This window comes from Sciurus carolinensis, chromosome 16 (assembly GCF_902686445.1).
Source record: "Sciurus carolinensis chromosome 16, mSciCar1.2, whole genome shotgun sequence".
Lineage (NCBI taxonomy): Eukaryota > Metazoa > Chordata > Mammalia > Rodentia > Sciuridae > Sciurus > Sciurus carolinensis.
The window spans coordinates 16,002,480-16,027,850 of record NC_062228.1 but is presented as its reverse complement, the minus strand read 5'-3'; the positions used below and the strand labels follow the sequence as shown (position 1 = coordinate 16,027,850).

Below are 25,371 nucleotides of genomic sequence, written 5' to 3'. Positions count from 1 at the left end.
GAGCTACAGCCTCACCCTTTTTATGTTTCATTTTGAGACAGGGTCTCACTAAGTTGCTTAGGGCCATACTACATTACTGAGACTGACCTTGTACTTGTGATCCTCCTGCCTTAAAGTCTGCATCCCTGGAAGGATAAAGCAGAAATTTCCCACATCCTGTAGATGAGTTAGAAACTACAATTCCACAAATAAATAATTTCTGGCCATAGGCTAGACAGGATATAGATCACCTCAGCACTTTGGTACTAAAGAAGGAAATGGGGTGCTTGTGTTTATACTGTCAATATGGTATTAAATTGCATCTAGGGAAATGATATAGACAAAAGTTAAGACCTAAAACTATAAAGCTCATAGAAGAAAATATAGAAGTAGATCTTCATGACCTTGAATTAGGTAGAGCCTTCTTAGGTATAATACCAAAGCACAAGTCGCAAGGGGAAAAAATAAATAAATAAGGCTTAACTTTTCTTCTTCAACTTTTTGTTTGTTTTTTTATTTTGGGACATGAACCCAGGGGCTCTTCATCACTGAACTATATCTCCAGCCCTTTTTATTTTTTATTTTCAAATAGGGTCTCTCTAAGTTGCTTAGGCCCTTGCTAAGTTTCTGAGGCTAGTCTCAAACTTTCTCCTGGCTTGTTCTTCTGAGGTGCTGGGATTACAGGTATGTGCCCCTGAGGCCAGCTAACCTTTGTTCTTCAACTGTTGCCATGAAAAAAGATGAAAATACAACTCACAGAATAGGAGTAAATATTTGAAGATTATGTTTCTGATCAGAGCTTATATATAGAACATATAAGCAACCCTTACAACTCAATAATAAAAAGATAAATTACCCAATGAAAAGTGAGTATAGGGATGGGGTTGTAGCTAGGTAGTAGAATACTTGCTTGACATATGTGAGGCCCTGTGTTCATCCCTAGTGCCACAATTTTTAAAAAGTGGGAAAAGCCAGGTATGGTGGTGTTTGCCTATAGTCCCAGCTATTTTAGAGGGTCATTTGAGTCCATGAGTTTGAGACTAGCCTGGGTAATGGCAAGATCCTGTGTCATACACATACCCAAAAAAAAAAAAAAAAGAATACACTTTTGTCTGGAAAGATATACCAATAAACACAGGAAAAAATGCTCAACATGATTAGCTATCAAGGAAATGCAAATCAAAACTAGTGAATTATCATTTCCTCTAAGATGTCTATAATTAAAAAGACAGATAATAATATTAAGTTTAGGTGAATATGTGAAGAAAATGGAATCTTCATACACTGTTAGTGGGAATGTAAAATGGTACAGTCTCTGTGGAAAATAGTCTGGCAGTTCTTAAAAAGGCTAAATAAACATAGAGTCACCACGACCCAGTAATTCCACTCTTACATTATATACCCAAGAGAAATGGAAACTTGTGTCCACACAGAAAATTATACACAAATATTCATAGCAGTATTATTCATAATAACCCCAAAATGGAAACACTCCAGTGTCTGTCAACTGATAAGTGGTTGTTTATCCAAAAATTTTGTTAGATAAACAAAATGTGGAAAAAAATTATATATCCCTATAACAGAATATTATTTAGCAATAAAAAAAGTTCCGATAGATGCTACAACATCGATGAACCTTGAAAATATAAAGCACCACATAGTATATCATTTCATTTATATGAAATATCCAGAATATGCAAATCTATGAAGACAGTTCATTAGTTGTTACTAGAATTAAGGAGGTAATATGCATAGGATTTAATTTTGGGATGATAAAAATCTGCTAAATCAGAATGTGGTGCTGGGTGTACAACCCTGAATACACTAAAGACCATTGAACATAAATGATGTGTGAATTATTCTCAATAAAGATATTAACAATTAAATTCCCCAAAAAAAGATTTAATGAAAGGAACTGAAACCAACCCACAATAAGACTGAATAAGTCTGAATACTAATTCCTATTCTACCACCAGTATTAGGTAATTGGGAGCCCTTTACTGAACCTTTTTTTTTTTTTTTTTTTTTTGCGGAACTGGGGATCAAACTCAGGGCCTTGTGCTTTCGAGGCAAGCACTCTACCAGCTGAGCTATCTCCCCAGCCCTGAACCTTTCTGTAATACAGATTTTTCATTTGTTAAGTGGACCCTCAATAAAGGGTGGATACGGATGTTAAATGAGTTAATATTTATAAAATGCCTAGAGTGGTACCTGATACATTGTAACTGCTCAAGTGTTAGCTGTGTAATAATGATTATTTAGTATTCAATAAAAATTTTAATAGACCAGGTATGGGGTTCTATACTTGTAATCCCAGCTGTTCAGATTACTGAGGCAGGAGGGTCACAAATTCTAAGCCAGCTTGGGTAATGTAGCAAGACCGTCTCAAAAACTTCAAAAGTTAGGACTGGGAATATGACTCAGTGGTAAAGTACCCCTGGGTTCAATCCCAAGTACCACCGAAAAAAAGAGAGATAGAAGGCTGAATGTTTGTTTTCTATATTTCTATTTCCGATACTCTGTAACATGTTCTTACAAGCAAATAGGGAAAAGAGCATAAACATACAGGGAAGGAAAAGAAATTAAGGCTCTTGGCCATGCACCAAACTAAATAATCCCTGATAAGAATTAATTGTAGTTTGGGGGCTGGGGAGATAGCTCAGTCGGTAGAGTGCTTGCCTTGGAAGCACAAGGCCCTGGGTTTGATCCCCAGCACTGCAAAAAAAAAAAAAAAAAAAAAAAAGAATTACTTGTAGTTTGGGACTGAGGCTATAGTTCAATGGTAGGAGTATTTGCCTAGCATGCACAAGGACCACTACCACACACAAAAAAATTAATTGTAGTTCAAAATATGATAACATTTTTACGGTGATGTAAATTAACTTGAGTTACAGTTTATATTGGATTGCATACTTGGATTAGAGAGGTGTGTGTGTGTGTGTGTGTTTTAATAGCTACATTTCAGGCCATTGAGGAATTAAAACATAAAGTGAGAAATAAAGAGCATTTTCATTTTATACATTTCTTGACATTAAAACTAGATTTTTTTTTTTTTTTTTTTTTGTACTAGGAATTGAAACACTGAGTCACATCCCCAGCCCTTTTTATTTTTTATTTTGAGACAGGGCCTTACTAAGTTGCTGAGACTGACTTTGAACTTGTGAGCCTCCTGCCTCGGCCTCCTGAGTCACTGGGATTACAAGCATGCACCACCATGCCTGGCAGAAATTTTTTTTTTTTAATTAAATATCGAAGAGGTTAAAGCCAGATACATGATGCAGGTAGAAAAACATTGATTTCATAAGTGCTGTGGATTTTGTAATATTTTCCTATAAGCCTTCTTTTATAAGAGAAAAAGTGCTCAAAGAAAGAGTGACTATTTTACAGTATAGAAAATTGGGTTAGTGTTGTGCTAATGGAGCAAAGGCTGCTAAAATGCCTTTACATGAGCTCATCTGGCCTCCCCATAAGAGGGGACTTTTGGCAATGTATCTAACCAACTTCTGCTCAACAAGAATCCAGCAGCTGGTTTGAATTAGATTCCCTGTCCAAAATATTTCATAATCAAATCTGTAGGAAAAAATTATTCTAGACTATTTTATAATGTCTGACTTGAGATTAGCAATCAAACTGAACATGGTAGAATATCCCTGTCACCCACACCCAGCCCCCAGAGAACACTTCTGACTCACACTGAAGTATGATCTGCTATTGTCTTAAGGAAAAGCTCGAGAAGTGAACTGAACTTGATGTTTTCCTCATGGATGACTATTTTTTAATTGGAAGAGCTTGGGTATTTATCAGATACTTTTTCTAAAATGACCAAAATGAGGCTGACATGAAAACAGTGATAAAATTCTAGCTTTCAAAAACAATTGGACAGGGCTGGGGATATAGCTCAGTTGGTAGAGTGCTTGCCTTGCATGCATAAGGCCCTGGGTTCAAACCCCAGCAACAACAACAAAAAAAAACCAGAATTCTGGAACTACTCTGTATCGGATACCTTCTATAAATAAAATGGTGTGATATTTGTCTTTACGCATTTCATTTAACATAATGTCCTTGAGGTTCATCCATGTGAGAGACTCATGTGAGAGACTTCACAGGATTTCCCTTTTTTTTTCTTTCTTTTGGGGTGGGTATTGGGAATTGAACTCAGGGTGTTTTACCACTGAGCCACATCCCCAGAACTTTTTATTTTTTATTTTAAAACAGCATCTCACTAAGTTGCTACAGCCTTGCCTTGCTAAATTGTGGAGACTGACCTTAAACTTGTAATCTTCCTGCCTTAGGCTACCAAGTTGCTAGGATTACAGGCATGTGCCACTGCACCCAGCTCTATGGGTATTTTCTTTATGAAGACAGTATCTTGTTTTCAGATGTCAATCACTAGGGGTCATTCTATGAGAAAACAGAAATAGTATCTACTATCTTGCTTTGAAATGTACTTATCCAAAAACTGCTGGTGGCTTTTATAAGTTTCTGCTTATCAATGAGCATCAATCCCTGACATTCTTTCTGTAATGCTCTGTTTTGGTCCTAGGTTGGTTCATTCTGGCACTGGATGTCGATCACCTTCCCTGGGATCTGATCTTACATTTGCCACCAGGACAGGCTCTCGGCAGGGCGTTGAAATGCATCTCTTCAGGGTGGAGACACATCGGGATCTATCAACCTGGACCAGGATACTGGTTCAGGGTTGCCATGCTGCTGCTGAACTGATCAAGGAAATCTCTCTAGGTAGAGATGCTGACTTTTTTTTCTTGGTACCAGTATTGAACTGAGGGTGCTTTACCATTGACTATATCCCCAGTTTTTTTTGAGACAGATCCTCACTAAGTTGTGGAGGCTGACCTGTCAATTTAAATTCTCCTGCCTCAGCCTCCCAAGTCACTGGGATTACATGCGTGCACCACTACACCCAGCAGGATACTGATATTTCATTTCCAGTAGTAACTAAATGGAACTGTTATGCTTCATTTTAAAGTACAACCATTGTCATTTGTGCCAGACTATAAAATGTGCTAAAATGTGGCAGTTAAAAATGGCGATGATGGAAAGAAACCTGGTGTCTATGTATCACAAGCGGTTTTCCTAGGCCTGGCACATGACTCTAAGCACATTCATAACACCTTATGTTCAATATGGCATTTTTCTTGCCTATCATTTTCATCTATATTTAGTAGTTTAAGGACTCACTAAGTATTAAATGCATTGAATCTCTAGTTAAGAAGTTTGGAATCTTGAGTTATCAATAAACACTCTTAAGTATGGGCATCTGGCAAACTCATGACTACAGAAAAAAGTAAAGTATTTGTCCAGGAATAGTGGCACATGCTTATAATCCCAGTTACTCAGTAGGCCAAGACAGGAGGATTGCAAGTTTGAGGCCAACCTCAGCAATTTAGCAAGGTCCTAAGCAACTAAGCAAGACCTTGTCTCAAAATAAAAACTGGGCACAGTGATGCGCACCTGTAATCCCAGCAGCTGGGGAGGCTGGGGCAGGAGGATCACAAGTTCAAATGCAGCTTCAGCAATTTCACGAAGCCCTAGGCAACTTAGCGAGACCCTGTCTCAAAACTTAAAATAAAATAAAGGGCAGGGAATGTGGCTTAGTGGTTAAGTGCCCCTGGGTTCATTACCCAGTACAAAAATGAAATTAAATAAATAGGGCTAGGGTTGTCACTCAGTGATAAAGTGCCTCTGGATTCAATCCCCAATACCAAAATAGTTAAACAAAAAAGGACTCCGTGGTAGAGTTCCCCTGTATTCAGTCTCCAGTACTGGCAATGCTAATAATAATAAAGAATTTGCAATAGGAATTTCTCTTCAAAGGGATAAAAATATGTGCTCAATACTTACTCAAATTAAGCACTTAAAAGAAAATAAAGTTGATGTCACTTTCCATTGTAAAAGTGCCCTCTTGTGGCCAGTGTTTATCAGTCTCTGAATTTGGGGTATTGTTTCATATATACTACAATAACTGCATTCATACATATAGATGTCCCAGATTGTTTTTCATTTAACAGAAACTAGGGTCAATGTGACTGGAGCTTGAACTGGGGTCTTCTGACTCTAAGCCCAGTTACTTTGGCCCATGCATTTCCCTCTCATGATGATGTGTTCTTATGACCATATTAGATAACTAATGGACAGTGTCAGTCTTTCTTACGTCTTTAGATCAGCAAGTATTTACTGAGCATTTTAATATTTACCAAGTGTTTGCTTTATAATAAGAGAAGTAAAAATAAATAAGAACTGGGGAACAGTAGGCACACACCTATAATCCCAGCAACTGGGAAGTGGGAGAGAAGAGGATCTCAAGTTGGAGGCCAACCTTGGCAACTTAGCAAGACACTGTCTCAAAATAAAAAATAAAAAGAGCTAAAGATATAATCCAGTGGTAGAGGGCTCTGGATCTAGTCCCTAATACCAGGAAGAAGAAAAAAGATTAGCATAATAATCAGCAATTGTTACTAACACCAAGTGTTCATGCCATGTATCAGCATTCCCCATCCTTGATTGTACCATACAAACGCCTAGAGAGCTTTTTAATATCAGTGGCCAAGGTCTGTCTCCATAGCATAGAGTCTTATTCACTTGGCTAGGGCATTAAAAGTCTCACAGATTATTTTAACATCCAACTAGGATTGGGAACCACTGCTATAGATTGTAGATGAAAACCAATATGGCCAGACAGTGGCACAGGCCTGTTATCTCAGCAACTTGGGATCACAACTTGCTGAAGATCACAAGTATGAGGCCATGCTCAGCAATTTAACAAGACAGTATCTCAAAATTTTAAAAATAAAAATAAAAAGACTGGGGATGTAGTTCAGTGGTAAAGTGCTCCTGGGTTCAATTCCAAGTACCAAAAAGAAAACCGATATGTTTTCTTTGTTAATTAAAAATAAATGAAGAGCTAGAGTTATGGCTCAGCGGTAGAGTGCCTCTCTGGCATGTGTGAGTTACTGGGTTCAATCCTCAGCACCACATAAAAATAAATAAATAAAATAAAGGTATTGTGTCCATCTACAACTAAAAACAATTTTTTAAAATAAAAAGTAAATGAATACTTACAACTCTGGATAGACAAAAATTTATTGAGTTGTACGCTTCAAATGATGAATTGGTTGTATGATATGTGAATTGTATCTCAATAAAACCATTTTTTGAAAAATTAGTTTAATAACAAGTTTTCAAGGTGAAGTCAGATTTTTGAAGTATAGATTATTTATGCCTCTGGGAAATGCTCATTGCAGACCTTTTTAAAATGATTGGTCTTGATTGACTTATTTCACCATCTGCTGAAGTTTGAGAGTTCAGTCTCTTTCAGGGCTACAGTTTTTTTTCCTTGGCAACCTTGGAGTAATTTTTTTTTTTTTTTTTTTGGTGGTACCAGGGATTGAACTCAGGGTCACTCAACCAGTCCTATTTTGTATTTTATTTAGAGACAGGCTCTCACTGAGTTGCTTAGTACTCATCATTGCTGAGGCTGGCTTTGAACTTGAGATCCTCCTGCCTCAGCCTCCTGAGCCATTGTGTCAGAGCAATTTTTTGAGGGTTCAGCTCACCTCCCAATGGACCCATTGCAAAAATTTAACCCGACCTTGATCTAGGAGTCTTTTCTGATATCTGAAAATGAAGAAAATTTCCCAAAGATTCAATAGACTCTCAAGCAGTCAGAAATGCTAATGCTAATAAAGTAACTTCATAACTTGACTCTGAATCCTCTTGCTAAATGCCCTTCCCTTCTGCCAGAAGGTCCACCCCAACCACAGGACAGGTGTGAGAGAATCTTATGGGAGGTCAGAAGTGGCTTTCCCTACAGGTGGTAAAGAGTTCAAACATTGTTATCAACACGGAAAGAACATGTGGCAAAGTGGAGATATCTCCTAAGTGTAAGATTTTCCCATCTTGAAAGAGAACAACAGGGACTGGGGCTGTAGCTCAGTAGTAGAGCACTTGCCTCACACGCATGAGGCACTGGTTTCCATCCTCAGCACCTCATAAAAATAAATAAATAAAGTTATTTTGTTCATCTACAACCAGAAAAGAAAAGAACAACAAAGAGACAACAATCTTAAGGGAATTCAGAGTGAACCACGAAGCATACCATTCAAATGTACCTGCAGTTACTGCATATATCATAGATAGGATCCTTCTGAGAATGCTAGAATAGGGAATGATTATAACACAGAGTCAGTATAAGCATAAGTTGTATTTTGTTCTTCATGATGATAATTTTAGGCATGCTTTTCTATGCTTAGACTGTGTACCAATGATTTTTTTATAGCTTTTTTTTTTTTTTTTGCGGTGCTGGGGATCGAACCCAGGGCCTTGTGCTTGCAAGGCAAGCACTCTACTAGCTGAGCTATCTCCCCAGCCTTTTTTATAGCTTATGTACGAGTTCTGTGATATCTTTTTTTGCATTTCTTTCTACTTTTTTGTTTATTTGTTTGTTTTTGGTGTTGGGGATTTCTTCATGCCTTAAAGCCAGTAATTTATAAGGAATCTGTGCAGTTAAAATGTACATAAATGACTTCAATATACTGCAGTTTTACTTTTCTATTTGACCCCAAGAAGTACCCATAGGTCTCAAGTCTTCCTGTGGATTGTAGAAAACCTGAAATCCATGAAATAAAACTCAGAGATGTGAAGAGAATATTAGGTAGTTTGATTAGAGTGTAATAATTAGAGTAGATAATTAGATTTTCTGGTTTTCAAAAATTTGAGTTGAAATAAAAGGAAATGTTGATGTACTATTTTAATTTTCAGTAGCAAATAGAAGGGAAAGAAAAGATTGATATTAGATGAATGATTCCTGGGTCTGTGTGGTTCATCCACACAGGCCTTTCTCTTCCATCTTCTCACTCCATCCCTGATCAGCACCTTGTTCCTGACCCCCTACCCCAGCTTGCAGATAGGTATTGAAGTAGGTATAGCAATGAGCTGACTCTCAACTAGTTAAAGATGTTAGTTTTTGAAGTCCTCAAAGTTTATTATGTTAATTTTTAGATGAGTTAAAATATCTATGTTAACTAATACAGTACACATTTATCAAAATGACCAGTTATAATTTTCATTATTATTTAAGATATACCTGAATTGCACCTATTTTTAAGCCTTTTCTAGTTCCCATTACTCTCCCCTCTCAGCTTTTCCACAGCATTTTGTGCATCTCTCTTGTAGCTCTTACTTCATTATATGATGCCCATGTTAACTTTCCTTTCTTGCTTGTCTGAACAGAAGCCAGCTCTTTTACTCAGTTCTGTCTCCTAGCACCTAACATAGTGCTGCCCAAAATAGAGCACAAAAATTTTTTTTCACTAGTGCATATTGGTTTTGATTACCAGTCTGTCTTCCCTTCTGCTCTGTGAGAGTAGGGATTTGAAATATGAATGAATTAATTAATGGCTGTGAAAATTAGTAAAGACATAATTCACAATTCCATTGTGAATTCCATTTTTTTTTTTTTTTTTTTTTTTGGTGCTGGGGATTGAACCCAGGGCCTTGTGCATGCAAGGCAAGCACTCTACCAACTGAGCTACATCCCCAGCCCTGGACTGTTAGTCTTGACATATATTTTCTATATTTTATGTCCAGGCTAATGAAGTTGCTTTCCTTATCTTCAGTTCTGTCCACCAGCTTCACCCCAAATTGTACTCAACGAAAGGAACACAGCACCTACTGCTGAGCACTGTTTTGCTTACCTCCCTCCCTTGATTATCTCAACAAATATCTGATATCTGGCGATTGTCCTATTGTTTGTCTTTTTATATTTCTGGTAACCCCATTAAGCAAAATCAGTATTTTGAATTTTTTACTGAGTTACCTATAAATTGGAGTGGATGGTAGATTGAATTAAGATATCAGGATGATTATAATAAGCCAACTGCAACAGCTCAGACCTTGGTTCCTGTCTCATCATAGTGGGTGCCTGCCCTCCAGGGACACACAGTTGTTAGAGTCAAAGGCTTCTTTCCTTGTGGTTCATTACTCCTACAGATATTCTTTATTTATTTATTTATTTTTTATTTATTTATTTTTTTTGTGGTGCTGGGGATTGAACCCAGGGCCTATGCTTGCAAGGCAAGCACTCTACCAAGTGAGCTATCTCCCCAGCCCTCCTACAGATATTCTTTACATCCCCTTTTAAAGGTTGAGGTAATCATAAACAATATTTTAAAGTAACACACACATGCACACTTTCCTTTCCTTCCTTTCTGAGGGGAAACAATTCAAAATAGAATATGGAAGAAATCTCTTGCACAACAACCTTATTGTGGAGTTAACAGATTGCCTTCCCTAGCTGTGATCATGTGATCTGACTCCATGCCTACACTGCACTTTCTCCAGCCAGAAATACAAGGACCTGGGTGATCCTTTTTTCTTTGAACTTTTGTTTTATAGACTAAAACTGTTCCTCTTTTCTCTTTAGTCCTCCGTACTCTTGACTGTCCTGTAGCTTTAGGGATTTTAATAGGACTGTATCCTGATTGCCTTGAATGTCGTCCAGCTCTTCCTCCAAACCCCTCATCCATTCAAAGTCCATTGTCTAAAACTTTTGAGTAATGCCAAGAACACCTTCAATATTTATCTGTTCTCCATTTCTCCAGTTTCTTAAACATACCAGCTGCCTTGATTCACTGAATGTTTTTGCATATCCAGTGGAAGAATATATTGAACTCGTGGGGCTGGGGTTGTGGCTCAGTGGTAGAGCACTTGTCTGTCAAGTGTAAGGCACTGGGTTCAATTCTTAGTACCACGTACATACACACATACATGCATACATAAAACTTTGTCCACCTACAACTAAAAAATATTTTTTTTAAAAAGGATACATTGGACTTATATGGTGACTTGCTTGTTTAAGAGCCATTCTTTCTGGTTAAAGTGATCAAACAAAGATCAGTTCTGATCCTTAAATGTTTTTAAGTTCAGTTTAAGCTGTGCTAATTCCCAAGTCTCAGAGTCTTACTTGTAGCCCCTGCATTAATAATCTCTTCTCAAAGTCTTCTCTAAACAGACTTCAGCAGTCTTTTTTTTTTTTTTTTTTGCGGTGCTGGGGATCAAACCCAGGGCCTTGTGCTTGCAAGGCAAGCACGCTACCAACTGAGCTATCTCCCCAGCCCTCAGCAGTCTTGATAGAAGGTATTTGCTAGTTTTGATGATCAAAATTTTTTGTGTCCTGTCAATTTAGATGTAACCTTTGAGTTTTATCTTTGAAAGGACAACAAGACTTTCAACTGAGCATAACCTTTCCCTTTGATGAACATTATCTCCTTCCCAAATACCAACTGAATCATGTTATTGCCCCTAAAAGACATCTCTGCCTTTGCTCTTTTCTCTTTCTCACTTACTTGAATCCTTCTTAATCCTCTGTACCCATCCAGTTTTATCTATAGAGCCCATCTCTTCCAGGAAACCTTTCCTTAGTTTGGTGTTTAGTCACATTCTGTACATTCTGTCTTACACAGTAAGGGATTTCATGACATGCTTTTGTTGAGAATGGGGATTGTGCCTCTTTTTTTTTTGGACTGGGGATTGAACCCAGGGGTGCTGTACCACCAAGCTACATCTGTAGCTCTTTTTACTTTTTATTTTGAGAAAGGGCCTTGCTAAAGTGCTGAGGCTGGCCTCGAACCTGTGATCCTCCTGCCTCAGCCCCCCAAATCACTGGGGTTACAGGCATGCCCCACAACACCCACCTCTTACTTCAGTACCACACACACCTACACAGTTTATAAAATCTTGCCAGTACAAGTGACTAATTGATATTCAGTTGATATGCAGTTTTAGGATAGGCATCATATATTCTCAAGAAAAGATTCTTGACTAGGTGCAGTGGTACATACACTCCTGTAATCCCAGAGACTGTAGAGGCTGAGGCAGTAGGATCACAGGTTTACAAGTCTGAAGCCAGCCTGGGCAACTTAGTGAGACCCCCGTCTCAAAATTTTAAAAAGGGCTAGGGATATAGCACAGTGGTAAAGCACCCCTGAGTTTAATCCTCAGTACCAAGAAGGGAAGGGAGGAAGGAAAGAAGGAAAGAAAGGATTCTTTTTCCTTTTTCAAAGACAGAAGAATCCTTTTCCACTTGACAACTAAAGTAGAGACTCTACTAATTTTTCTTCTTTTCTTTTTTCTTGTCTTTGACAGGCTGCACGTTAAATGGCCAAGAGGTAAGATTCACTGTCCACTATGAAAATGGGTTCACTATCTCCAGGGAAAATGGAGGCTCCAGCACCATATTATACCGCTACCCATTTGAACGACTGAAAATGTCCGCTGATGATGGCATCAGAAATCTCTATTTGGATTTTGGTGGTCCTGAGGGAGAACTGGTAAGAGTGTTGATGAAAAACTTTATATAATAATAGATCTTCTCCTTCTTTCTCAGTGTTTCTTATATAGAAAACCATGGCCTGACTTTCCATTTGAAGCCAGGAAATTTTTCTTCAGTTTTCAAGATAGCATTAGGTTTGGGATTTGTTATTTGTTTGTTTGTACTAGAGATTTAACCCAGAGTGCTTTAACCCAACCCTTTTTATTTTTTATTTTATTGTTTGTTTGTTTGTTTTAATTTTTATATTTTGGTACCAGGATTTGAACCCAGGGACACTTAACCACTAAACCACATCCTCAGCCCTTTTTATTTTTTATTTTGAGATAGGATCTTGCTAAATTGCTGACGCTGGTCTTGAACTTGAGATCTTTCTGTCTCAGACTCCTAAGTTGCTGGGATTACAGACAGCTGGGTTTGGCTTTTTGTGTTGTTTTCTTTTCCCATTAGAAAACCCTTCTCTTTTTTAAAAGTTTTGTTTAAATGTGAAAAAGACAAGAAATAACCATTTTAAGAAACAGGTCTTTATCATAATAAGTAATTCTATCCATTACTGTAATTAGCAGTACTCTACCACTGAGCTACATCCCCAGCCCAAGAACTGAGTAATAAAGTGGCTCGGTTGCTACAGAAGCCTGCTGATCAGGAAAAAAGAAACTTCTCAGCCGGGTGTGGTGGTGCACACCTGTAATCCCAGCAGCTCAAGAGGCTGAGGCAGGAGGATCTGCAGTTCAAAGTCAGCCTCAGCTGAAGCAAGGTGCTAAGCAACTCAGTGAGACCCTTTCTCTAAATAAAATACAAAATAGGGCGGGGATGCGGCTCAGTGGTCGAGTGCCCCTGAGTTCAAACCCCAGTACCCAGAAAAATAGAAAAAAAGAAAAGAAACTTTTCCACACAACTATCATCTTTCTCGACCTCCTTGTGCTTTCAAAGAAATATCAACAGGAAGTCATGATTCCTCTTAAAGGGACTAGAAAGATATATCAAATGTACTTCAGAAATTATAAATTTTAATAAAGGAGTAAAGTAATGTCTTTGTGTATATTTGTCAAAATTGAACTAGTAGTATAAGTCTTCTCATACATGAAATCCTATGTCCCCTGACACAGTCACAGTAGGTTGTGAATTTGGAAACACTGAATCTGGAAATTTTAGAACTAAAAGAGATCTTAAAGATAATGTAGTTCTACTTCCAAATGAAAAACTATGGCTGGAAATCTTTTTTTTTTTTTTTTTAAGTTGTCAGTGTACCTTTATTTATTTATATGTGATACTGAGAATTAAACCCAGTACTTCACACATACTAGGCAAATGCTGTACCACTGAGCCACAACCCCGGTCCCATGGCTGGAAATCTTAAATGATGAACCCAAGACTATCAGTGGAAGAGCATGTGCTTACCATGTGCATGGTCATGAGTTTGATCCCCAGCACTTTTTTGAGGGGGAGAGGACACTGAGGATTGAACCCAGAGGCTCTTTACCATTGAGCCATATCCCCAGCCCTTTTTATTTTTTATTTTGAGACAAGGTCTCACTAAGTTGCTAAGACTGGTTTTGAACTTGTGATCCTCCTTTCTCAGCCTCCCAAGTCACTGGAATTATAGCCATTCTTCACTGCGCCCAGACCCAGCACTTCAAAAACAAACAAACAAACAAAAAGTGAACATGGTGGTTCAGGCCTTAATTCTAGCTACTCAGGAGGCTAAAGCAGAATAATTGCAAATTCAAGCCTAGTCTGGGGAAATTTAGCAGTACCCTGCCTCAAAATAAAAAATAAAAAGGGTTAGGGATATAGCTCAGTGCTAGAGCAACCCTGGTTCAATTCTCAGTACTAGGGGAAGAGAAATTATGACATGAAATAACCTTTCTTCATAGTACATTTTTTGTTTGTTATTTTAGGTTCCCAAGAGTTTCCATTACTCTGGCACATTCTTTAAGTTCCTTTTATTCTGTGTGTGTGTGTTGTTTGCACACATGCTGGAAATTGGACCAATTTCTTGAACATGCCAGATATCTGAGCAATACCCCAGTCCTTCCAAGTTCTTTTTGAAAACTAGAATATCACATGGAGGTGGTGCACATCTGTAATCCTAGCAACTCAGGAGACTGAGACAGGAAGAACACAAGTTTAAGGCTAACCTTGGCAATTTAGCAAGAACCTGTTCTCAAAACAGGGCTTTAAAAAGGACTGGGGATATAATTCAATGCAAAACACCCCTGGGTTTAATCTCTAGTGTTGGGGGCAAGAGGGAGGAGTAGAATGAGAAGAATATCACATCTAAATTTGTTCATTTTATTATTTTTCTATTAAAGTACATATATATGATAATTAATGTCTTTTCTCCATAGACGGTGGACCTGCACTCTTGTCCAAAGCCGATTGTTTTTGTGTTGCACACGTTCTTGTCGGCCAAAGTCACTCGTATGGGACTGCTTGTATGAGCAGCAAAAAGGAAAGAACCTTGACTGTCACAAGAAGTATTTTCGCCTCCAAAAAAAGAAAAAGAAAAAAAAAAGCACAAAAAGAAAGCTCTTTGCTCTCTCTACTCCAGCACAGTGCCTTCCCAAAGACCTGCAAATCACTGCGGAACCATATTGGGTTTAAAGAAGAGCCTACTTTGGTCAGAAATTCAAGGACTCTAATAAGCTCCAAAATGAAGCTGTTGTCATTTCATTTTATAATTTGGTTTAGAAGTAATTAGGTTTATTTTTCCTGTTAAAAAAGGGTGGCTCTGTGTTTTTCTTTTTTTGGACATAATCAACTAACCAAGAGCTGCTGTTTTATTTTGTTTTGTTTTGTTTTTTCCTGTAAAATTTGTTTTTAGGCTTAGCCTTGGTGTCTTATTAGGATGGTTATCCCTTCCCAGGTGCTAGTATACAGCAGCTATTGCTTCTTGGTCATTCCAGATGTTGGATGCTTTGTAGTGTACTGCCTTAGCTTACTCTTTCAACTTTAGGAAGTCTCTGAGTTGCATCACCAAAGGGTTCTTTCATCTGTGCTGGTTCTTGCCCCACCTGCCCATCACTACCCACCTTATCACCAGCTTTCCCACTCATAAGTGCTAACTTTAGGGCTCAGAACTTGCAAATTTGATTAGCCTTGCTTTCTACTCCTTTTCTGGTGGTAACCAAACTGAAAAGCAAGTTGGATACCACTTATTTGGAAGAAAAGTTTTGCTTGTTTTAGGTTTTTCTGACTTTGTTTTTGGTAGGAGCCAGGGGACGTTATAAGATTTATTTTAAAAGAAAATCCTCATTTTAAGCTAAGCCATCTTTTATCGCTTACCACATGTGCCTTTCGTTAGGGTTAGTGGAGCTTTATGAGTCACTATTTAAATAACTGGATATCACTGCCATACTGGGTGTATTATCTATCCTAATTTCATAAAGTAGTCTTTGAGGCGAGCTTTCTTAATGGCATCTTTTCTGGTTGGCAGATATCTTTGAGGAAAATAGATCCAAAAGAACTATCTTGATTAAAGAGTAAGCTTTGTTGGCAAAGCCAGTTCTTTTGCACAGCATCATGTCAAGTTGCTTTGGACTATGTGAGCCCATACAGGATCCTGGCCCTGGCACTGGTCCTCTTTTGTGGCAGCAAAGTGGTATTGACAAGTCACTGCCAAATTGTTGACTTCATAACACATCCTATAGAGGGCAGGGTGATGAGACCATGGCACAGTTACTTTCGTTGTATTGAGTATTGTCAGGTGTCATCATTAGGACAGAGTAGCTGTAAGACTGCTGATTTTTGTGGTCTTGAAGAATCATACTCAGCTTATTTTCCCTAATTTTGAAGGGGGTATATATCTCTGAAAACATTTTTAAATAGTATAATATCTACATAAAATGTCAAGAATAGTGTAGTCCCTGAATCTGAAAGAAGAGGAGACTTTGACGTGGATGTGCTCTAGATCTAGGAATAGTTCTCATTTTCTAGATTTATCAGGAGCGCCACATGGGAATGTGAGCACTACAGAGGGTGAAGGAGGGTGGCACTTCAAATGGGATGGGAAGAAAAAAGGAAGGAAAATAACTTTTCATGCAAAACTTGAGCTATTTTGTTTGAATGCATACTGACTGATAAGTGGGCCACATGAGAGCAGACATCCTAGCAGATGCTGTGACCCCACGTCCTCCCTTTGCCCTCCCTCTGCCCATACAAATAGTCCTTCTTACCCTGTGCTGTGAGATGAACAGTATTAGAGCTTGGGGAGAGATGCCTGTCCTGCCCCCAGCTTCAAGTAAGTGTTGAAGCTCCAAAAATGATGGATCTGATCCATTTAAAATTGGAAATGAAAATTTAGACAAGAATATCTTTCAGGAGTGCCCCCAACACACATACCCTGATACCAGGGATTGCATCCAGGGACATTCTACCACTGAGCTACATCCTAGCCCTTTTTATTTTGACACAGGACCATGCTACTTGACTCAAATTTGTGATCCTCTTGCCTCAGCTTCTGGAGTCACAGGGATTATAGGCATGTGCCACTGTGGTCAGCCCAAAAGCTTTTTATTTTGAAAATTCAGAAACCTAAGGTGGTTGCATCTGAGCTATATATGTAATTGATGGAGGAAATGTTTTGAAGGTCTACCTCTGATTTCTGGAAGCAAAAGGTCAACAAATAATGAGCTCAGATGAGAGCTTGGACACTCATGTTAAGGTGAAAGTTGAATGATGCATTCACAGATGTTAGCAGCAAAGCTATCTGGTTGAAGCTTTTTGTGTTGATATGAAAATCTAAGCCACAGAGATTTGCAGGAAATTTCTGAGCCACCCTGCTCATTATTAATATGAAGAAGATCTGTAAAATATGTGTGATTAAAACATAACAAAGTTTTTGGGCAGAGAGAGGGCATTGTGCATTTCAACCCATTTTGCTCAAATTTAAACTGTCACACAGTGCCAGGCACAGTAGCCCACACCTATAATCCCAGCAACTTGGGAGACTAAGGCAGGAGGACCTTGAGTTGAAGGCCAACCTCAGCAACTTGATGAGGTCCCATCTCAAAATTAAAATAATAATAATAATTTTTGTAGCTCGGTGATAAAGCACCCCTGGGTTCAATCCCTAATCCTCGAAGAAAATAAATAAATAATAAAATTGAAAAAAATATATATATATATAAAATCACTAAATGTCATGTATAGCACTGAGGCTCACAGGGTTTTTAATAATATCTTTTGAGTTTGATGTAAAATGAAAATATGTGGGTGGGTTTTTGTCTACTAACGAGCCCCAAGAGCAAAAGCCCTAAGCTGATTGTTTTACATACTTTGACAGCTTTCTTGTCGTGGGCAGTCAAGGTTGTTTCAATTAAGTGTGTTTGTGGGAATTTCAAATCATAAATGAAGTGCTTTTTATGATGAAATACCTTGATATATGTATTTTATATTTAGATGCCAAAATATGGCAAATTATTTTCAAATGGACATTTTTATATTCCACCTCTTTATAGAACCAGCAAAAATTTCATTTCTTTTTCATTGTGAATTAAGAAAATTAATGAGGATGTTGAGGGCTCCCATGTGTAGAATAGAAAGGAAATTGCAGCATGATGTGACCTCTGAGACCAGGGACTTAGGCATCTTCTCCACATTCCGCACAGATGGCTATACACAGCCAGGTTGTGTATAAAAAGTCTTCCTCCTCTTCCCTAAAACTTCTTTCTTTCCATAAAAAGAAAAGAAAGGGAACAAAATAAATGAATAAAATAAAAGTCTCCATTTTTCTTTAAAAAGGTTGTCCTTTCCTGAAACAATTAAACAGACCTTACCTGGAAATTAGTATCTAATATTCTATATGAAGAAATTCTAAATGTATGTTTATAAAGTATTTATTAGATAGTTGTAACTATAAACTCACCTACCTAGTAGAGTTTCAATTTAAATATCGGGACGTGGGTAGGCAATCAAAAATATTACTTTAAATTCCATTCACCTATATTAAAAGCAATGTTCAGTAATTTTTAGACTAGGGAAAGTCCGATAGTGTGTGTTTTTATCATTTGAAATTCTCATAAACTTTGTTACTGAAAATTATTTATGGCAGGAGAGACTGAATTTCTTACTTTTTTGTAAGTGAAAAAAAAAATCTGTATTCAACAGATGGCTAACATTGTTTCTGATTGCTTTCCTAACTTATCCTCCTAAGCAGAATGGCAACAGAGCTTTTCTTCATCTGATTAAATGTACTTAGCTGATAAACCAAAATTTTTTCTTTAAATAAAAAATTTAGACTGTGTGGAATCTGAATAAGATTATGTTTCTCCCAGTAAGAGGTTTCACTGTAAATTATTTTGATGGACAAATGTGTGAGAAAAGGTTATGATGGATTTTCTTTTTAATTTTGTGAGAAACTGTAGGTCTTCTTATTTAATTTATATGCATGTGGTGGATATTTGTTTTCAAAACTATGGAAAAATCTGTCCATGTTTTTTAATGCAAATTACCCACTAAGCTGCTATGCAAACTATTTTAAAAGCCCTACCTACTTAAAGAGTTAAACATTTTTGAAACTTTCAGGGAAGACCTGTAGACTCAAGCACTTTCTCTGCTCTTTTGTATCTTATCTTGGAAACTTACTTTAAACCATGTTCTTATTTTCACTGATTATAAGCTATAGATTGTACATAATATTTAAACTATCCAAATACCAGCATACATTTCCATGTGGCTGCCATCTGCTATAGATGCCATGAATGAAATGGCTGGTTAGATAACCAAAGTCATTCTTTTTTCCTACCTAATGAAGAAGTAAAATGCCAGATATCTCTGGTCTCAAAGCAGATTGCTCAGGTCTGCTCTTAATATCTATGTAATAAAAGGGGATTTAAATTTGGGATTCTGCATAAATGAGTTCAGTTTAACCATAGTCATATTCATTCTTTTTATGTATCTCTATCAGGTATAATATTACCTTGTGTCAGGTGGTATTATATTCTATGTTGAGTTTGGAAATCCCAGTTAAAATTTTAGTTGTTATTGTGTCTTTTCTCCTTGCCTCTGCTGCACTAAAAAGGAGAGAAATCTGTCATCTACCACCATTCTCTCTTTGTGTCCTTTATTTTAATTGTTTGGTAATCTAGAATTATTTTGACTTTCCACATATTGTCTTTAAAAGCTGGTAGCAGCAGTCCACCCTCCCCGCTGTTTTACACTTTTATCATTCCCTATGTTGGTTACATAGACATTTAATAAATTTGTGATGATAGACAGTTCTAAAGTCATTATGCTTTTTATGTCAGGATTCTGTGTTTTAGGTAATATAGTTATTCCTATGCTTTAATTATGTTAAATGGAATTTATTTTACTGCTTAGGTGACTAACCCTTTTCTAAAAAAACCCAGAAACATCTTGGTAGATCAGTGATACGAGTTTGTTCTATTAAAGGATAAAATTTCAAGTTAAGGATAAGGTACAATAAATAGGCACATAGAGCACATCTGTTTTCTTATCTCTTTTTGACACTGGCTACTTTGCCAACTAGAAGAATGGTTGTTAGGTATTATCTTGCAAGATTTTTTTCATGGTTCTGGGGATTGGACCAAGGGCACTATCAACACTGAACTACATCCTAATCCCTTTGTTCGCTTTGAGACAGGGTCTTGCTAAGTTGCTGAGGCTGCTTTTGCACTTGTGATCCTTCTGCCTCAGCCTCTTTAGTTGCTGGGATTGCAGGCATGCACCACTGTGCCCAGCTAAATATTAACTAATAAGAATATTTCAACAAGTTTGTTGTTGTTTTGTTGTTTTGGTGCTGGGTATTGAGCCCAGTGCCTTGAGCATGCTAAACCTGAGCTCTGCCACTGAGCTGTACCTTCTGCCCTTCTTTTACTTCAAAATGTAAACTTGAGCTTAATCTCTTGCCACCTGTATTCTTCTTTCCCACCTCAGGTGACTAAACCAAAGCACATTCTAGTTTTAGATGTGAATTCACATCAAAATGTAATGCATAATTATGCCTTTTGCAAATTGTTGCATGGTCTTCAATGACCATTTGACTATATTCAGCAAAAATCTACCATATGAACTGTAATCCTTGAATTGCAATTGAATTGATTGAAAATAGATTGGTTAGTGAGATCCTATCTCAAAATATAAAAAGGGCTGGAGATGTAGCTCAATAGTAAAGCACCCCTGAATTCCATCCCCAGTACCAAAAATAAATAAATTAAATAGATTGCTTAAAACTAAAAATATACAACATAGAAAAGATAGTTCATTATACTGTAAGACTAGGAATATGGATAGAATTCTAAATTCGAGTCCTCTATGTTCCTTTCTCAGGCCATTGATACAACACTGTTTTTCAGGCTCTTAATTTTTTATTTCTTAAGTTTGAGACAGGGTCTCATGGAGTTGATTTGGGCCTTGCTTTGCTTTTTTATTTATTTATTTTTTTTTTTTGCGGTGCTGGGGATTGAACCCAGGGCCTTGTGCATGAAAGGGAAGCACTCTACCAACTAAGCTATATCCCCAGCCCCTTGATAATTTTTTGAAGCTGACCTCAAACTTGTGATTTTCTTGCTTCAGCCTCCCAAGTTGCTGGGTTATAGGCATGCACTTTCATACCCAGCTTGAGTTCCTCTTTATTCCAGTCATATATATACCCTTGGAATGATTGTTCTATCACTTCCTCCAGAGCAATAGAAGTCTCTTACAAATACAATCACCTCATGCCATCTCTTTATCAATCAGTGGTTAAATGATTAGCCATTTCATATTTTTACCATAGTAGATCTGCTGCTCTGCTTATCTGGATCTGGCAAACTGTAAGACACTTGAAGGGATGCTCCAGCTTTGATCCATACCAACACAAAAGGATCCAAGCATATTAAAGTAGGTTGGTCTTCATGCTTAATTTTATAAAATTAGACTTTAGTTTGGGAAAGAGAATAGTGTACAGTATCCCTAGTAAGATAAATCATAACAAAAAATAAGCACTATTGCTGAAAGTGGATCAATGGGAAATTTTTTTTTTAAATACTGCTTAACTGTAAACTGCATAGCTAAGTGTATATTTCTTCAACCCTTATTTTTAAATTTTGCTTACCTATTAATTTCCACACTTACACCATTTCAGCATCATGATGCTGAAAAGTTCCAGACATATGGTATATGGAGTGTTTTTCCATTAATCCACTGAATTAAAGATATTTAAAATTTAGCGAAATGTTCTAGAACACTGGCATTCAAACTCGGTGAAAAGGGCACCTGAAGGAAATAAAAGAGGTTGATTAAATTTTCCGTGATTTTCATACAGTTAACAGTCCCTTTCTATCCATTTTGCCTTCCATTGATCATTATGGTCACCTTTCAAGGCAATATCCTTAATCATGCCCAGAAAGTACCTGAGCTATCTGTGAGGGAATGGCATAAGGACTCCTTCCCCTTGGTTCTGAAGTGTCCTGGAGTTGTACACAAAAATTAGGTCATGCTTTCAGGGTCTTGATCTTTTCTTTAAACCTGCCCTTTGACAACCAGGTGCTAATGATTGTACTTTATTGAAACCAGCACATAAGTATTGTGTCTGTTCCTCCTAGTTTGGAAGAAATGCTTTCCTTCTATCTCAGTCCTTTTAGAACAGGTATCAGTTGTCTTTTCACTTCTGTTTGTGAATTCATTGAATTTGGAGGAGAGGAAAGTATTTAAACTAAGTTTCAGGTTTGCATAATCACCAGTCTCCATGATCTTGCCTGTAGCAATCTGCCCTAATCATAAGAACTGGGTTCAGAATTTTTTATTTCCAATACAGGATGTTAGTGTTATGTTTACAGTCTCTGGGATGAGTTCAGCATTAGAAGACTTTCATGCTCAAAGAATGTTTCCTTTTTGGTACCAGTCCTGAGGTCTTTTAGAAGATAATGTGGGAACCATACATGGTGGTGCATGCCTGTAATTCAAGCAACTTGGGAAGCTGAGGTAGGAGGATTACAAGTTCAAGGCCAGCCTCTGCAATTTAGCAAGGCCCTAAGTAACTTAGCAGAACCCTTTCTCAAAATTAAAAATAAAAAAAGGACTGCGGATGTAGCTCAGTGGTAAAGTGTTTCTGGGTTCAATCTCCAGTTAATTTAAAAAAAAAAAAAGATAATACGGAAAACACTACCTACTGAAGGCCTATTTTGGTTAATCTCTGCAAACTCTGATAATATCCACTTGTATGTATTCTTTCCCATACTATTTTCATTATTGTTAAGTACAAAGACTTAGAAAACTAGAATAATACTTCAATGGATAATTAGAAATATGTGATATTCTGGTTTTTCTTCTTTTTAGAATCCCATATTTAAGACTTCTTTTTAAGTCTTGTTTAAAATTTAACTCTTGAATCTTCTGTCTACCAAATCAAAAAAACCATGGCATAAAACAGGGCAGTATTTTTGTTCTTAATTAAAAAAAAAAAAAAAAGCTTTATGTATACCCTATAAATGCATAGACAACACTTGGCCTTGAGTTGCACATCAACATATAGCATTGTATATTACAATGAAAATTTGTAACTTAAGGGTATTATATATATATATATAAATACATATATACCTTTGTAACCTTTATACTGTAAATAAAAATTACTTTCAGACTTCTTTATTTTTTTATTTTTAAAAATGATGAAATAGTTTCAAACCTACAGGAAAGCTTCAAAACCAGTACAACTTCTCTATCCCCTTCACCCAAATTTCCCAGTTAACATTTTTCATACTCATTCCATTCCCCATCTTATCTTTTCCTTACATGATACTCTTCTTTTTGTTTTGTTTTTACATAGTATCATTATTTTATTTTTCTGTGGTGGTAACAATCTAACCCAGTCCCTCACATGTACTAGGCAGTTGCTTTGTCATTGAACTACAAACCCAGCCCAAATGACACCCTTAACCTTAAGTGACATTCTTAAATTATGTAGTGTATATCTCCAAAATTCAAGGAGCCCTCCCTGCATTGCCACTATCCAACCCCCCAATCAAGAAATCAACGTTGGGCCAGATGCAGTGGTGCACACCTGTAATCCCAGCAGCTTGGGAGGCTGAGGCAGGAAGATAGTGAGTTCAAAGCCAGCCTCAACAATGGCGAGGTGCTAAGCAACTCAGTGAGACCCTGTCACTAAATAAAATTCAAAAAATAGAGCTGGGGATGTGACTCAGTGGTTGAGTGCCCCTGAGTTCAATCCCTGGTCCCCCTCCCCCAAAAGAAATCAACATGGATACAGAAGTACCACCCACTCCATAGACCCCATTCAGATGATGCCAATTACCAGAACAATGCCTCCCTTTCCTTTCTGGTCCAGGATTGATTCCAGTGCCTCATGCTGATTTTGATTGTCATGTCTCTTCAGTATCTTCAGTCTGGAACAGTTCCTCAATTTTTTCTGGATTCTCAAGTGCCTGAGCATCTCAAAGAACACAGGTCTTTTATTCTGCAGGTTAACCCTCTACCTGGCTCCATTTAGTATTGCCTCAGTACCAGATCAGGTCCTGCCTCATTGGCAGGAACCATGAAAATGAGACCATGCTCTCTCCAGGGTCTCATCTAGTGCTCATTTTGATGTGCACATTATCCTAGATTTGACCAAGGGGAGCCCCTTGAAATTGGCTATTATGTCCTTCTGATATGTCATCACTTTTTTTTTTTAACTTTTGGCACAACAAAGGTTCATTTTGTATTTTCCACTTGGCCATTCTTCAGTGGGACCCTGAGGCTTTCTAGTGAAGGGTGATAAAAAGAAACCAAGATCTGAGTGCTTGGTATACTTGTTACTAGAGTAAGGAAAATGTGCATGATTATGTACACAAATATACCTATATAGATTTCTAGATCATATTTAGAAAGCATGGGTTCACACTGACACTTCTGACATAAGGATTCTAACTTCCCCACTTCCATGTTTGTAAATACCTTCTCAGTAAGTAACCTCTCTTATTCTAAATAAATGTATTTGTTCAGTGTAACTAATAACCCAACCACCAAGACCACTGCTTTCCACTCCCTTTTCCTTTCTCCCCTCTCCCCACCCACCTCCTCATCCCATCACCCTCATCTTGCGTGCACATTACTGTCTGCCTTCTCATCTGCACTAAGTACTGTTGTTCCCTCTCTTTATCAATACTTTCCCCGCCCCTTGAGACATTCTTCCCTGACTTCCAACACGTTCCTCTGGCTATCCTACCTCCAGCTCTTTGGGAGCTGCTTTTGCAGGCTTGTGGTCTTTGCTTGATCAACAAACCTCAAAGCTCTCTGTCTTAGGTTCTCCTCATGGTATTCTATACTCCCTAGAAACTCTCACAACTTTCATTCCCACCTCCGCTCAGATGACTCCAGGTGTGAGCCCCACCCCTCATCTTTCTTTTGAGCTCCATATGTAAATATAATATCTCCAACTGACAATGTTTTCATAGGACTCTTTCAAAGGCACCTCAACCTCAAACTCACGATCTTCCTCACTTCCTGACACCCAAATCTGTATTGTCCATTATTCTCCATCTCAGTTGCACCAGCAGTCTAGGTGCTGAAGCCAGAAGTCATCTTTTCCTCTCCTACTCCTCATACCCCACATCCAACCCACTTCCAAACTCAGGATTTGTCTTCCAAAACTTGTCATTCTGTATGCTTCTCTCTATAGCCCTCCACATTTCCCTCCCTCTCTTCAGCAGTTTCACACTGCAATAGCCATCCCATTCCTGCAATCTGTTTTCTATAACAGGATTAGCGTTATCTAAAATGCAAAAAAGGGTCAGGTGCAGTAGTGCTCCCCTGTAATCCCAGAGTCTTAGGAGGCTGAGGTAGAAGGAGGGTGAGTTCAAAGTCAGCCTCTGCGATTTAGAGAGGCCCTAAGCAACTCAAGGAGATCCTGTCTAAATAAAATATTAAAAAACGATGTGACTCAGTGGTAAAGCCCCCCTGGGTTCAATTCCTGGTACCAAAAAAATTAATCAAATGAAAAAAAAAAAAAAAAAAAAACTCAAAAATTACAGAAACATGGGGTTGGGGCTGGGGATCAGTGGTAGAGCACTTGCCTAAAACGTGTGAGGCACCGGGTCCGATCC

General features: G+C 37.8%; 1 protein-coding gene across 1 annotated transcript in view; it reads left to right on the top strand.

Moving 5' to 3' along the window:
• Sntb2 (syntrophin beta 2) overlaps nucleotides 1-18,572 on the top strand; it is an 88,987-nt gene extending 70,415 nt beyond the window's left edge. The window contains exons 5-7 of the mRNA XM_047529389.1: nucleotides 4,523-4,719; nucleotides 12,142-12,326; nucleotides 14,677-18,572. Coding sequence (XP_047385345.1) covers nucleotides 4,523-4,719; nucleotides 12,142-12,326; nucleotides 14,677-14,769 — 475 coding nt within the window. The 3' untranslated portion in view covers nucleotides 14,770-18,572. The remainder of the gene's footprint in view (nucleotides 1-4,522; nucleotides 4,720-12,141; nucleotides 12,327-14,676) is intronic.
• Nucleotides 18,573-25,371: the final 6,799 nt, after the last annotated feature.